This window comes from Lepisosteus oculatus, chromosome 2 (assembly GCF_040954835.1).
Source record: "Lepisosteus oculatus isolate fLepOcu1 chromosome 2, fLepOcu1.hap2, whole genome shotgun sequence".
Classification (NCBI taxonomy): Eukaryota; Metazoa; Chordata; class Actinopteri; order Semionotiformes; family Lepisosteidae; genus Lepisosteus; species Lepisosteus oculatus.
The window spans coordinates 31,569,090-31,586,238 of record NC_090697.1 but is presented as its reverse complement, the minus strand read 5'-3'; the positions used below and the strand labels follow the sequence as shown (position 1 = coordinate 31,586,238).

The 17,149-nt window shown below is 35.5% G+C and overlaps 1 protein-coding gene across 2 annotated transcripts in view; it reads right to left on the bottom strand.

Moving 5' to 3' along the window:
• The window catches only part of me1 (malic enzyme 1, NADP(+)-dependent, cytosolic), a 151,589-nt gene that overhangs the window by 34,736 nt on the left and 99,704 nt on the right, over nucleotides 1-17,149 (bottom strand). Inside the window, exon 6 of one of the 2 annotated variants that reach the window (XM_006626268.3) lies at nucleotides 2,427-2,530. The exons of the other annotated variant lie outside the window; for it this stretch is intronic. Coding sequence (XP_006626331.2) covers nucleotides 2,427-2,530 — 104 coding nt within the window. The remainder of the gene's footprint in view (nucleotides 1-2,426; nucleotides 2,531-17,149) is intronic. 2 annotated transcript variants of the gene reach the window in all.

Sequence of the window (17,149 nt, the reverse complement as noted above, 5' to 3'; positions counted from 1 at the left end):
CACTATTTCTGAAAAATCTGCAGTACTGAATTACTTTAAAAGACATTTCTTTTGAAACTTTAAGATAAGGTTATGTCCTGGGCTCTACAAATTTCTCCATTTATATTATCCTTTGACATATCTTCACCCCTGTGCTATACAAAACTGGTATGAATACATTCTAAATTTATATCAGATTTGGTTTCATTTATTGCAACTAATCTTGTTTTAGATGGTTTCTGGAGGTTTGCACTAGTCCCAATGCCTATAGTTCCCATTTTGGACTACAGCAACAGTTTCTGGAACTGCTACTGAGAAACCTGAGATCTTCACATAATTCTGCTGCAAGACTCCACATAGATGCTCCCTACCACACTCATCACTGTAATCTTTATTCTTTGATTCACATTTGTGAATTCTGAACAAATACCTCACTTTTTTTACTTACAGATATTTAATTGGGAAAAGACAGTTAAATTTACTGCAGGGTACCAAACTACATTAGGACTACAGTCCTACAGGTAAGGACAGTATTTGGTATTTTTTTTGTGTTAAGAAATGTATTGATTGTTCTTTAACCATTTAGTCTTCTGCGCAGCAATGATTAAAGTCTACTTGCCTGGTCAACACTGTTAAAGAGAATGTGTTCAATATGTCCTATCTGGCTAAATAAAGGATGACATACTGTAGATAACCATTAATAGTACTGTAATATTACAGGCCTCAAGCACACGCTGGACAAACGCAGTGCTTGATCCACCCACCCACACCCTGGTACGCCTTGCAGAATTGGTCCTCACACTGAACACATTCTCTTTCAATAATCTTTTTTACCAACAGGTGAGTGGAGTTGCCATGGGCACCAGAATGGGACCTAGCTATGCCAATATTTTTGTCGGCTGGGTAGAACGCCTCTTTGCTTCCTACACTGGCTATGTCCCTGACCTCTACAAGCGATATTGATGACTGCGTCAGTGCCGCCACATGCTCCAACGATCAGCTTGCACCATTTCACCAACTTCCACCCGTCCCTCAAATATACGGTTAAAATACCTTCCACTGCTCTTCCGTTTCTAGACATCAACTTCTCCATCAACTACCCCCGACTCTCCACTTCGGTTTATTACAAACCCACGGATTCACACAGCTATCTCTTGTATAGCTCATTTCACCCCAAACACACTAAAAACTCCCTTTTTCACAGTTCCTTCGGCTACGACAATTATGCAGCGACGACATCGACTTCCAGAACCAAGCCCTCAAAATGTACTCCTTTTTCCATCAACAGAGGATACCCCAGCAGTATTATTGACAGAACCCTTGCCTGAGCCAAAAACACCCCTCAGACCATCAACCCAATCAGGAACTCCCGCCGTAACAACCGCATTCCTTTGGTGCTTCCCTACCACCCTAACATACTTCCTATCCCCAGGACTATTAACGACAACTTTTCCATCCTACAGGATGATCCCTCCATTGGGGCCCTCTTTTCTGACCGCCCCATCATCTCATATCGCTTAGCACCTAATCTGTGCAACCTTCTTGTTAACAGCTCCCTTGACTGCCCTCAGCAACCATCCACACCAGGCACTTTCCCTTGCAACAGAGCTAGCCGTTTCACCTGCAAGTATACATCCAACACCACACTCATTCAAGGCCCCTCCTTTAATGACAATTCCGCATCACCCAGACAGCATCTTGTACCTCCAGCAACCTTATTTACTGCATCTCTTGCAGTAAATGCCCAGCCATCTACATTGGAGAAACGGGAAGGAGACCGCTTCAGAGAACACATCAGGGCTGTGAAGAATAAAGCTCTCTCCAAGCCCATTGTTTCTCATTTCACCTCTGACGGCCACGACCACTTTAATCTCTCCGTCTGTGTTCTCAAAGACGGTTTTCCAAACTCGTACCGTACATCAGAAAGACTACCAAAACCAAACTTATCCTGCAGCTAGGATCACACATTCCCCCTTCTCTTAACGAGCAACTATTCTTTTAAATTTTCTCCATTCATTGGACGTTTCATTTCACACCCTTTCTAAACATTTCTAGATATTTTAAACATTTGTCAAAACACTAGAACAATTAAATCAAATATAGCAGTAACCTATAGGTAAGATGTTTTGATGTGATGTAGTATGATTAAAAATTACAAACAGCCATAGACAGTATCTATTGAAAATTTGTTTTTTTCTCACATACTGTAATCACATTTGGGAATACAAAAGCTTCAGTTCACAGATGTAATTATAAAAGCCAATTTCTACCCTGCATTGAATGTGACAGAGTAATTCAATTAAGTTCTTACATTATGACTTTCACGAACTCAGCTGATTGTTTCATTTAATTAAAATGTACATTCTGAATAACATGCCTAACATTAAATCTTAAGTGTTGGAATGAATTGACTGATGCAGCTCTCAATGTTTTCTGTTCTTGCATACCTGTCTGTCACAGCTTGCATAAACTCATCCAAAAGGTCATCATAAGCCTGGTCTTGTACTCTTTTGTGTCGTAATCCAATATACAATGGGTCTTTCAGCAGCTCCTGAAAAAATTTTGTAGAAAGAAAAACTTTACACAATCACATTAATAACCGTAAATTATATGGCTTTTTTAATTAAAAAAAGCTTTTACATGTAATGTATTTTCTTAAAGTTAGGCTTTCTACATTATTCACGACGGGCATTAGACTGAAAAGGAAGCTGCAATTTCTGATTTTTTTTACATATACAGAACATTTCTTTGGTACTAAAGAATGGCAATGCATAAAGGACTAACAGGCAATACGTCAAAAAAAAGTTTCCATGGAACTATATTCTTAATGTTCTTGCCTTTACAAAATGTATAATTTTCCTCTGCAATTTCCAGTTAAAAAAATGACATACAGTTCAGGTTGTAATTTGCCATTAAAATAATCTAATGAGTTGTCAACTGGGTATCTGAATGCTAAGCAGACAAATGCACCTGCTTGCCAGAAATCTGGAATGTCAAGTTTAAGTATTATGATTTCCTTTTCACTTCAACTCTAAAGTTGAAATTCTTTGTGAAGGTAAAATGCCAGAGAAACAATGGCACAGGTGCAAAGCTGTTTAGGGAGACAAAAGGCACTAAGCCACATTCATATCTCCAACTGTGTTTACTCTTTCGGCACAAAATCAGTTTAAAATTAATGGTTCAAGATTACGGTGTTAAAATAGCTTTGATATTTTATTTAATTTGTTCTGGTAACCCATGTTGAAATTACTCATTTCAGCACAAGGCTAGGTGATAATGGGAACTGGTCCCAACTGCCAAGTACAATGAAAAAGACAAAAAGCATGTGGCATATACGCAGTTTGAACTAAATGTGAGAAACCCTAAAACAGAAATTGCAATGTTCACATTTTGGAAAAACATTTACTAATGCTGTCTGTTATGATGTCTAAAGAGCAGAAATCCCACAATAATCCCACAAAAGATTGGCTTTAAATGTAATTCAGTGACCAGAACAATACTGCAGTAGCACACAATGAAATCAATAAAACCTCACCACTATGGGACAAAATGGTTAAGCCATCAGTTTCAGACAGCAGTTACATCACCAGCATGTTTTCAGTTCAGTTAATCCACCAAAAAATAACAGATTATGGAGCTATCAAAAGTATGGTTATTATATTAAAGAGTTTTTTTAAAAAATCAAAGTAAATCACAAGGTGAAAGCTAATTAATAGAAGTCAGTGTTCTACCAAATTTCTGTCTAATAAAAGGACACAATGAGACTGCCCATTAATGAACACCCTCTCAAGGACAGTAATAAAAAAACAACTAAGAATTGACCGTAGATTAAAGGAGAATCGACTCTGAATGTGCTATTTTAATAGGTACCCTTTCTATCCACATTTGTAGAGAACACTACATATTTTGTTTTTTCCCCATCTTAGCAATGGAATGGAAGCTAATTTAGGCTCATTTGATGTAATTTACCTCGACATTTCTATTATAATCCTTTTTTTCCTTTTCAGTCCTATAACAAATTGCTGTCTACGTAGCTCTTGTGCCTCAAAAAACATTTTCTTACCAATGTTTACTTACGCATTTGGGTAAATTACTCTATTAGTCTTAACAGTAGAAAATTCAAGGTATAATACTTATATATGGGGTACATTTTGCCTTAAAGAACAGTTTGTATGTATAAATGCAGCCATCAAAAACACACATCAAAACTTGCATTAGCGGTAAGTAAAGTGCAGTATACTGCGATGTGTCTTGGTATGCCCAAAGATCTATACTGTTGGTGGCACTTACAAGATTAACTTCATTTAATCTAACGTACCACTTAATAAGGAATGTTAATTCGGAATCATGTAACTAAAATATAATTTCAGTACCTGAACATAAAAATAACCCAAGTATACCAAGATTCAAAAATGTATTCAGATATTTATAAAGCTGATGTATTGAAGGTATTCCACCTTCTTAATAAAGATTTTCTGTATCAAATTCTTTAACTTGATCACTTGCTGTGGTTATTTTGGGAAAGTTCTGATGTGCTTGTTTTAACTACATTTCCCATAAACACGTACAAGGTTTAAATTTCATTAAAAAATGTATGAAATTTATATTTAATGGTATTTTGTGTAATCAGCACCTTTGTTTTTTTAGGCTAGAATTTTAACTATACAATAGTGCTGTGAATTGATTTTCTGTTAAAATAATTCGTCTCATTTGGCCCTTTGGGGGCTTTAATGAAGTTAGCTGTGTAGTACAGAGATTTATTAGGAAAGTCTACAATTAGTTTTTAAATGGTCCACAGCTACATTTACAGTGGATGAAATTGTATATGAGAATATTTCTAGATATTACCCTGTTTGATGGTAATGTATGGCTCAGACTGCATGCAAAAACAGTTTTAGTGCAAACACCACTTTCCTCATTGCACGACAAATGGTCTCCACTGAAGCACTCCAACTCACCAACACAGTATACAACTGCACCAGTCACAAGGAATCTCAGCCCTTTGAGCAGTTTCTAATGCTGAGCTATGACAAGCAGTATTAGCAATGTACGGGCTTAAGAGATCATGAATGCAAATATAGACCCCATTTGCCAAGCAGAATCTTTGAAAATGTATCAGTGAATTGTAAAGGATTTTGGCAATCCCTAAATTTTCATTCTCTCTGCAAAGCTCAAATGTCAGCACGATCCCTGAAGAAAAGGGATTTTCTTTTTGTGGAGGATTGATTGGTTTATAGTTACAGTACGAGCTCAACTCATCAAGTCAAGCTAAGTTTGACCTGCCCCAGATAAGGTTAAGAAAAGAGGATATGCTGTTATAGTTACTCAACCAGATACAATTGCTCTGTGAAACCAAAAATCCAGACTTTTGTCAACATGTTTACTAAAGTTATCCAGATAACTAAGTAATCTTTGTGAAACATCCTCCTGCAAGGGTAAAGGGGGAATTGCCGTAATATAGAAAATGTGTTGATTCCTCTCCTCAAAGGAGTTTTGTTTTTAAGCAAACAGTACAGAACTGTACAAAAATAGACTATTTTAAGAAAATTTAGAAGTCTGTATAGTTAATGTCCACACTCTACCATTTCAGGTTTTTCCCAGTCGTGTAAAAATTAACACTGTACAGTACTATATTTTTAGTTGTAAGGTATATAACAAAACACTAACTGAAGTACAGTATAATTTAATTCCTTACAGTACACAGACTTGTGTCTAATTCTGTATAACTAGCAATTTTAAAATGTTATTTTTTATTAAACATTTATACATAGTGGCTTTAAAAGCACATCATATTTAAAAGCAAATATAAATAGATTAAAAACATTGAGTTGTAATTTCAATTGCTTTGATGGTCATTTACTATAAGTTGCATTTTAGCAGATACAAACATGCACTATATGTGTTTTTTCTTTAATCAAAGAAAGGTTGAATCCAAGACCAAGTCACATGTATCCACCTATTCTAGTTGATGGTTTTCTGCTTTATATGGTTATATGCAGGTACATGGCATAAATACCTAAACTGAACAGTAATTTTAATTACTAACAGTAATTTAGCAGTATGAACCCATGTAAACTGCGATTCAACTGTATTCTAGCCTATGCATAACTGTGCATAAACTAAAAGCTGAAGTCTAATCTAGGTTAATTGACATTCCCAAATGTCTCCCCACACAACTCATGTTCTACAACATACAAATCCAGCCATTGAAAATGAGCGAGATACACTGCGTTAAACCCTGGTGGACCTTGTGCAACATATTGCATGTTTTTTTAAATAGGATAATAGTACCTTGTAAAACTGCCAGGTGGAGACAGTTTAACATCTTATATACAGCATTTGAGTCGTCGCCAGAAAATGCTCAGTTTTGAATCCCGGTCACTGCTGAGGGACAATCTTTTTCCAATTAAGAAAATAAGTTGTATACTGTTTAGACTTTTAAAATAATTTTAAACTGTGTATTAAAGCATTTTAAACAAAAAAGTCTATTTTATAAAAGCAAGATTGCTCAGTTGGACAAAAGTACACAACCTTCCACCTTCATCATAAGTTAATTATGCATATTTTATGCATCAAAGTCTAACTTGGTGACTTACAGTGGGTTCTGGTTTTAACATTAAGCCTATATTGTGTACTTCTTAAAAAGTTTTATCCTTTTCTAAGAATGCGTTTTAAGAACACTTGCTGTTATTGTAAAGATAAATGTAGTGATTTAACATCACCTGACAGTTATATGAATATGGAATTGTGTAACTAAGCAGCTAAAATATCACAGGTGGACATTTCAGAAACATTTTGACATTTTTTAAAAAACTTTTGTCCTTGTAGTGGTAATAGACAAAGCACTGCACCCAATGGTTTAAAGCGTGATCAGAGTATCACTTTCAGTTGGTTTCTTATATAGTGAATACATAAAAATAGCCTACTAGTATACCTTGTTTAATTTATCTGGATAAATTAAGTGATGGTTTTGCGATTAAGGATTTCTTAGTGAAATTCCTTAAGTTAAATAAAGGAGGGAAGAAGGGTTATTTTTACCATTGGCACTTAGATTCTGACCGATTTAATTCCCCTCATTTAGCTGAAACAAAGAAATCATGCAGTAGTTATGTAACAGACACTCCAAGTCAAACCTGTGTCGTACACTGACAGAGACGTGGGTAATGTCATACCCCTTAAACATTGTGCTTATCGCGCAAATCCTCCTAAACTAGGAGCATTGCAGGAGGTGATAAGCTGTACATTTACTGGAGTGCAGTTGAGTTCAAAGGAAGTCTGTTAAGCCTCACTGTGTATTGGTACCAAACATTGATGAGATGTCATGGTTCTGTACATATTATAGAATAGTAAATGCTGAAACTCCACCAGACATCATATATACGGTTTAACCATAGTCAAGGACTGATGCGCTGTTCCCTTTTGTAACAGGGTTACTCCCTGGAACAGACACAAGAAGAGTTATTATTGGACAATGTTGTGGGGCTCTGGTGGAATTTCTCTGTAAACTGAAGAGTTCTAGAGGAGACACGTTGTGTATCTCCTCTTTTTACACTTGTAAGAACATTCCAATGTTAATGTGACAAAGAAGATATTAATAACCTTTTAAATCTGAAGCTGTTAACTCTACTTCACACCTCCATTTGAAGATCACCGTTTCAAAATATAAAAACATACAGGTACCTTTGATTTGATGTAAATGTCATGATTGTTTCGCAAGGATGTGAAACATGACAATTTATTAGTTACCATTGGGAGAAAAAAAAGTTTGTGGCTGCTGCATTTGAACCCTTTGCAATGGCTGTATAGTTAACACTCCCCAATTGCTTTATCAGTCTGTCATGGGGGAAGGGGGTAGCTCTCCTTGACAGCTGACACTCCTCCATATGCTTAAGTGAAAAAATGTAAAATACCAAAGTAAAACGTCATTTACAATTTGTTGAAAAAAATGGTTGTAAAGTTCTCTAAAGCTTTCTCAGCAAAGAATGAGAATTCATCTAAGGAGCTGTGTAAGCATGCATAGGCCGCAAAAGATCAGCTAAAGAGGGAAGAAAATGCTTTCAGAAAAGAATGTTTCAGGTGTGAAGAATACAGAGCCCCAATTCAGTTGCAGCCTCAACGTTTCCCCACACACCCTGCCCCTGCTGCGATTAGAATATACACAAACAAAGCACTAAAAGCTTTACAGTAGATAAGGTGTTACGTAGGGATAGTACGTAATTCTGGCTTTATGAACTCCTGGGATTTGATTATTTCGAAATAAGCTTTTGAAAATTTAACCAGCTACTTGATCTCATTCATGTAAAAGTTATATCATTGGGCAGAGTGACGAGACTGAAATAAATTCCAAGCACTACCAGCTTTTTCCCTTCCCTCTGATGCGAGATAATGTGCGACTGGCACGAAACATTCCCTCCCATTTTTAATCATTCTGTGTCTGAATCAAAGCAGGCGAGAGAGTAGGAAGAGATGTTCAAAAAAGTGTATCCCATCTTAATTTCAAATGATACTGTATTTTACCTTCATTTTTTTTACTTTAGAAATTAGTATTTCTGATAGACTCAACATTTGAACAAATTCTTGTAAATGTTTTTACAAGATGTGGAAGAAGTGCAACAAATTAGATTGCGAATTTTATTATTGATTACTAATAGTTTATGCCAACACCTGACTTTCTCATTTAGATGTAAATAAAATATTGAACTAAGTGTGATATTCAGAAAAAACAATCGAGAATTGTCTGTGGTATTTGTATAGATGAAACTTTAGGAAATGTTTTTTAAAAAATAGAAGCTGTAGAATGGTCTTAACGGTTAGTGGGCAGTGTGCTATTTTGTCAGCGACCCGCTAACTGGCTTAACACCTTCCCATCCCCCAGAAAAATTGTCTATTTTACATATTACACAATGGAGTGTAAGCCATATACTGCACAGCTTACATATTTTTATATTTCTAAATTAATATCATTTATGATATTCAGAGAAAATTTCCCTTAAATTGTAAAATTCCATATTAATATTCAATATTAAGCTAATTTAAACATGCACAGTACAGAGATTAAATGAAGCAATCGTTTCACTAATGATTAATGTACCACGAGTGCTGCTTGTTCGTCAATTTGGCCAGCCAATCACATACTGTGATATAATGTGGTATCTGCAGATAATTTAGCGCAGTACAGGTTTTACCACACATTTTGAATGGTTTCATCTGTATGGAAGAACAGGAAAACTTGTAAATACTGTACAGATTAGACGGACTGTGGTACGTCAAGTTTTCACTGTGCCACTTGGCAGTTTTACAGAGTAATGTAGTCTGCATCATATTATAAAGCAGTTTTGACTTTGCAGACCCAAAACTTGGAGAGCACTGTAGCTTTTAAGTGTTAACACACCTATTCTTCAAATCTGACAGTACAGAACACCATAACCTGAAAGGGTTTTATTCTGTCAAGTCAAATAATGCAAGTATATACTTCTGATTTTATAACTCTGATGTTCCAGATGTTTAGCCTCAGTTTCCCCCTTGGGGATTAATAAAGTGAATCGTAATTTTTCAAAAAAAATCTGGAAGGATGAATGCTACATCAACTCAAAGCAACAGTAAATCTTGCCTTAATTAATCTTTAACTGAAATTACATTTAACGTAATGATTCATTTAGCTAGTAATAACCTGGTGTTGATCACAATTTTTTTAAAAAGAAGGTATTTAAAGAGTTCACTGCCAACAGTTCACTGTTCACTATACATATTTTGTATTGTCATTCTTTGCATAAATTCAGTAGTGTGAATATTAAAAAGGATAGCTTGGAAGAAAGCCCATTTCTTTAAAAAAATGGTTCTTTCAGAACTGCAAGTGGCAAACTATTGTTCCTGCTTTCCTATTCAGGATGATCCATGGAAGAACAAAATCGGCTTCTTAATCATATTATCCTGTTATTCAGGTCAAAAAAGCCTGCCACTCCCACTGTGAATTGAGTCTGAGAAAATAACCAGTGGCCTCATGCCTGAAGAGACATTTATTTCATCTATGGTTACTTCATGGCTTTCAGGAACAATTGTACAAATAATGCTACAAAACAATAGAAATTCCTAGGACTTGGATCTACTTCTATCAGAGTGAAACACGTAAGCAATTTTACTAAATGTGGTTTATAATAACCAAGACAAAATGTTTGATAACTGGTTAATTTTTCTAAATGAAATTTAAGGGAAAAAGAAAAATATGATGCCACAAAAAATCATCATATGCCTCCACACCAGATATGCAAGACGGTTTGTCTTAACTAATTGCTTTTAAACTTCTTTATGCCATTAATTGACCCATCTGTTTTCAGTTATTGGTTAGTTCATTACAGGGTTATGCCGAGCTGGAGACAATTTTCAGGCAACGGGTGCATACTCTTTGATTATTAAAAACTTTCTAAACGCTTAATTCTACCTTTTCCCTTGTACTGAAAATGAACCTGGCGTAGTTTAGCTCACATGAATCATTCTGTTATCCAATATTAGGAATGCTGGTTAGATGGGTCCTTGATAAGGAAGACATGATGGATTTTGGATACAAACCATAAATTGGGTCCTATTTTACACTTCCAGTGATGAGGCGTTTACATTGGCTACTTCTTGTCTGCATCTCTATGACAGGCCCATCTGGATTCAGTTCCTGGATTCAGCTGGGACAATTTACCAGTGAAGATGGACACAACTGATGACATCACAACAAATGTTTACAGGTGGTGTAACTGCTGGAATGAAAGACGACTTGTGACAAGTTCCCAGATAGTAATCACCCGATTTGTAAGTCCAAAATAACAGTTGGACTTATAAGTGTTGACACCACTAACAGAAGATATTCAGCGTAGCAGGTATGACCACAGGCAAATGGACTTTGGGTTTTCCGCAGACTTAGATTGCAGCTGGATAAGAATCCTAACTCCTTCCTGATCACACATTCTAGAAAAGCCAGTCTCAGCATGACACTAGCAAGGTATCCTTTCCATTGCCCGCTCCATGGGACATTCACACAGCCAGCGGAAGACCTGTGACCTGAAATCCAGAATCCACTTTCCTAGTGGGATTATTGAACTTCATCTGAACTACACCTGGCCTGCATATAAGTTAGATATGTATTAATATTCATGGTAAGAATCTATTGTTCTAAATTAGTATGTCTGAGAAGTTCAAGTATGGAGCTGTATCAGCATGCTTAGGCTGCAAAGGAACAGGGAAAGGTTTATTCCATGGGGGGCCTTCTTCAGGTGTGGACTTCCACAACAAAGCTGAAGTTTGGTATTCTTAAACATGTGGGGATAATCTTATTCCTGTACAATTATTGTTATACTATTACATAAACCCTAAATGTACTGTACTCATTTATAAGACCTATAATAATATTTAGGGTTTCTCATAAAAAAAAGGATCAATAAATATAAAAGTTTCTTAAAGAAGCAAAACAGTCTCCATTTAGTTGATCCATTTTCAATGGCCTTTGCCTGACAATGCCATAGAAGCACAGCTAAAATATTGCAAGACAGAAGAGCATAAAAATAAAAAAAGGTTAGAAATCTGAATTGTACTACTAATAAATTCCATCTGGAAAAGAAGTCCTTAGGGGGCTTCAGCTAGATCTTTCAGGGCCAGAAAGCTTCCTGTCATTCATTATTGCTTTAATCACAGTAGACTATTTGTGTTCCCTTCAACGGAGTAATATTATATAGGATATGAATAATTTGTTCTTTCTGTGGGAAACCACTTTGAATTCATCATGCCACATGTTTTCTACAGGGCAATTTACTTTAGTTTTCAAGAAACTACCAAACGTACTCTAGGTATTTTTTTTTAAATAGAATGCTTTCTGCTTATAATATTATGGCTCACAAGTTTTGAGTTGCCTAATCTGAGAAACATTTATCCTGTTTCGTGTGAAAGTCTATTGCTAAAAGAAAGCCTTTGGCTCACAAACAGAAGAGGGCCAAACATTAAAGAATCTTGAAAGTGTGGTGTGATTTAGTAGAGAAACACTCCAAAGAAGAAAGATGATGTAATTCATTCCTCCCAGAATGCCATGGGAAAGAAAAACAAATTAATTTTGTATTTTCAGCTGCACAATGAAAAATATCAATTAAAATGAAAATTGAGTTAAATCACTTAGTGTTTGATTAAAGACGCAGTAGCACTAACAGCTGCTAAATTTCAGAATTCGCCATTTGTTTCATGAGCTATAAAAAATACAGATGGAAAGAACAAAGCATTCTATATTCAAATTAAACTTATATGCTACTTGATACAAGTAAATATATTCAGATACCAGTGAATCCTAAACGGGATACCATTGTTCGTGTTTGAACCTAAGAAGTTTATTTTTATTTCAAATACCCTAGTCAAGTCTGTTTATCCAAGAAGAAATGTGGGTGTTGTGCCAAGCACACACTAAAGTGGACACGGAATGCCCCAGACTGCCTTGTATTAAAGCTCACTAACTCACTGATAGAAGATAAAAACCATGATACAATGCCAAAGATTTTGATGCTAGTGTACAATGGTCTGTTGGGTTCACATAAACCCTTTAAAAAACTAATAATTTGCTTAATTGCTTTACAGTTCTTAAAAATACTTGGCAATCTCCACAGGCATAGTGCCTTAGAAAAGTAGTCAGACTCTTCCTATGATACGCCATTTTGTGAAATGGCAAAAGGAGTCATACTTTCATATTTTATTTGAAATCGGGATGCTTAAAATTAAGACTAAGTGCAAGATACAACAAATGTCAGCAAAAACTAAACAGAGCTAATGGATTCCACATTTAATTTGATCTTTTTGGTGGAAGCACCTTTTGCAGACTTACAGATGGAAGACTTTCACCAACTTTGCATATTGGCTTGATACTATTTTTACATAATTCTTCTTGGCACATTTGCTCAAGCTCAGGTTGCTTGGGGATCAGTTATGGACAGCAGTTTTCAAATCTTTAAATGGATTGTCAATAGGATTCAAGTCAGGACTTTGAGCAACGCAATACCTTTATCATCATTAGTATTAAGCTACAGGAGCGCAGGTTTAGCCTTGTGGTTTGGATCACTATGCTGGTCAAAGGTGACTTTGTCCCAGTTCTACATCTGAAGCTGTCCATGCTCCAATATTTGTACTACCAACTCTATTCCCTTTAGCCTATAACAATCCTGCTACCACCAGGCTTGATGGAATGGGATTAACAGATTTAACACTTTGCATTTAGACCAAAAAGTTCCAATCAGGTATCATCTGATCACAAAACGTTTTGTCACATTTACAGTATCATATGCTTTGTTGTAGACTTTGATCTGGTTTTCTTTGTTCTAACAAGCCCCTCTTTGAAAGTAATTGAAAGTCACCATTGGCCTCACTGAGTAGCTGGGCAAGAAGGTAACTGATTAAGGACGGTTCTTTCATTAAGGATAAATAGATGCAGTTTTCTACTTTTTAAATCAATTTCATCATGGTCAGAGAAATTGGTTTTATTCCCTTTTCCTGTCCTTTATACCACTTTTTCCCAGAATTGTTTTGAAAGTGCCCTGGTGTTCATGTTTGAATCCTCATAATTAATTCATACAAACCAATATTATTACACTCAACTAATTGTGTGATGCATTAAGGTAATATTGTACCCCTACTGTAAATTTAGGTTTGCCTCAGAGGGTTTGAAACGTACACAGTCATATTTCCATTTTTTGTCATATTTTCTATTGGTCTTTTTTTGCATTCATAGTATAGTAGATTGTGCACACTATTAAATTCCTACTTCAAAACAGCATAACTGAGCTTTAAAGCAACCAAACATGAAAGCTGTGCATGAATACTTTTGCAATGCACTATACAAAGCTTCATATGCCTATTAAGAGCTAATAGTATTAGTAATTATCAATAATTCATAATTATAGTTAGGTAGTAATACCTAAATATCCAATTAAACAAATTAGTTCAATTAGGACCGCAAACACTAATTCAAGGTCAGAGCAGACAAGATGAAATTGCTCAATTACATTAGGACTCAAAACTAACACCTTAATAAATTTGACAACTTCATCAAGTTTATAAATTGAATTTGTAACTCCAAGTAGTAATTAGACAATCTTTTTCAAAGAAAAAATAAATATTTGCTGGAAACCTATGGTAAAAAAAAATCCAATACTAAATGTTTGCTTTCAATTGGTTTTCAAGTAACTAAAGTTTTGAAGATTCCTGAGTTTCAGGAAAGCTGTAACAGCTAATATGAACTAAACCAAATCAAAACCAGTTTAACCCCCCTCAGCTGGCCTTTGAACAAATTGTCATTTACTATTGCCTAACAATTCAAACTCAATGTACTTTTCCAGGTTTGTCAACCCTGTACAGGTATTTCACTTCCATTTAAGCCCTTTTTATTTAGTGATTTTGTCATCAAAAGCTCTTGGGGAGCAACACATCCACTTTAACTTTTTTGGACTGAGCAAAGTTCTGTTCCTTTTCTACAGTAACCGTAAAATCTGTTTCTGCAGCAAGCATGTTTGCAGGCTATCTATTAGATAGCATTTAATCACAAGATTGTAAAGAGTTGAGATACTTAACATCACTTACTGTATAAGGTGTCTGGGCCGCTTCTCTTATCAGAAGTACTGGTTCCACCTACTATATTTACCGCATCTGCTGCTAAATATGGCAGGCAGAAATGTGTTCTAGATACTGTAAGTGTTATATTTCTACCCAATTGTCATGAACCTTTTCTTCCCAGGTTCCACAACAATATTTTCATAATTGCCACTTCAATGGAAAAAACGGTGCAAAATGCTGGTTTAAGAAAAAAAAAGTTTGCTGTATATAGAACTATATTTGCTGACTGTCCTATCTTTCTTACACCAGAAGAAGACTCCACAACCCAATTGTTGCATTAGTTACTATATATACTTTACTAGATTTACTATATATTTGTAAACGTTATGCTCTAGTAAACTATGCTACTAAACCAGGAAGGAATGAGTCTTCCATACTTACTAGACCAGTGTCATAGTTTAAAGGATGTATCACTTTGGCAAAGAAGTGAAAGAAAATGGGATTTTGGGCATAAGAAGGGGGCGGTCAACAAAACTGTACATTTTTCTCAGGTTCTCTTCACTTTAAAAGTATTTTTTCTTATTTACTATTTAATTAGGTCTGGTCTGCCTGTTACACAACACCTTTTACCACCCCACCCCCACCTTGTGATCAACATTGTTCCTGTCTGTCCATAGTGGTACATCCAGGCCACAAATTCTCCGGATCATTGCAAATTGGAAAAGGTGCACTGAGGACATGCTGAACTGCTTTATAATCCTTTTATGTCTACAAAAAAAGACATTAAAAAGAGCCATTATTCTAGGCTAACTGTCATTTGTGAAGACAAAAGAAAAGATTATGGTGGAGTACAAGCTATTTTAAAGCCGCTTTTTCTTTAGACTGAATTTATAAAAAAGGGGCAACCGCATGATTGCATCCTCTGTGAGCATTTCCATTAAACCAAGAATCCCAGCTTCTGCATTTGACCTTGACTGAGCAAATGGCATTTTGAGCCTATCTGAACTGAGGGGTTTTATCCCATGTTCTCTATGGAGCTCATAGTACAAATAAAATGTCCATCACCATTCATAGTCACTGGTGCCTAATTAGGAAGTCTCAACTCAATGAGGTCAAAAGGACAAAGAAGCATGATGAGTGAGAATGAGGCATTGCTGAACACAAGAGCCGCTGATAGAAACTCACATCTGGTATTTCCAGTATTCTTAGAAATTACCCATCTCTAACCAGTAAGCCCAGTCTATAGAAAATATCTAACACATTAAGCATTACAAAAAAAAATCCTGGACATCAGAAACTGAGCACACTACAAAATTGTTTTTCTCTTTAAATAATTGAGCCACAGCTTATTTAATTTTTTTTTCCCCCTCAGCAAATGCCCTTATCCAGGGGGACTTACAAAATATTATCAAGTGTCGAGTACTTCATAGATAGAATTTCATGTATGAGTCTTTCTGTGGCAGTATATCTCTCTCCTTATTTCCTTTAGTGACTGGAACTAGATTTGTTCTGTTCTGATGTTTATCTCTCCTCTACCACACATGTTTTTGTTTCCACTCAAACTAATCAACTACAAATTCATTCAACTGAAAATTCAGATTCCCTGGTTCATATCTTTCTTTCTTGCATGAAGGTCTATGTTGCCTTTTGATATTCAAACAATCTATAGTGGTTCTACATTAAAACCTAATAGCTTATCACCAAGCTAAAAAAGATAAGCAAAGGAATGTTTTCTACACATTTATCATTAGAATTGCCCATAAGTAATAAGTAAATTAGTATTTGATAAAAAGATTCTTGCTTTAGGGCTCTATACTGTATTATAGAAGCTGCTAGAGTTTTAGGTTTGTTTCAGCAGGAGTGCAAGCTGTAAAGGAGAAATTCATGGATGATATCACTGGCAAGGATTAGTGAGAATTTAGAGTAGGGATTAGAACTTGCCAACAATAAGATTCTTCCTCAAGGCTGCACATCAGCAATGTTTCACCATGAGCATGGTGGTGGGAAATCATCATAGTACCTCCATTTCAAAATGACACTAATCCTTAAAAGGCACTTTTTCACTGAATCTCAGTTGGGTGGTATCTTAGCACTGAATCCTCCCTGCAATAATTTTACAAACCGATCAGAATTTTCTCTCTATAGTCCCTGTTCAATATACTCCATTAAAGTGTAAATGTTAATTGCAAAATAGAGCTTTAAGAAAGATCTGCCCCATTTCAGAGAACCTTCTTGATTTTACAAAGGCATTTCTAGACATTAAACAAATACTACAGTTTTCTATAGACAAGATTCGCAGTAAAAATAAAGCTAAAATTTGTAGGTTGCCTCCACTCAATCTACACTACTCATGAAAAATTATAGTATTCATCACCAACCAGATTTGCCAACTCTCCAATTTAAAAATGTAAAAAAATATTATCGAATAAAAATCTTTAAAGACAAAAACTAACTAAAAAAATACAAACTTCACTGGTTATTGCATCAAAACAACCATTAAATTCATGTGTCCTGAACTAAAAGCCAGGAACACTTTAAATTTCTAGAAAGTCAATACATTTTCATTTAAGATGGGTAGTCTAGTTATTAGAGATTTAAAAACTCT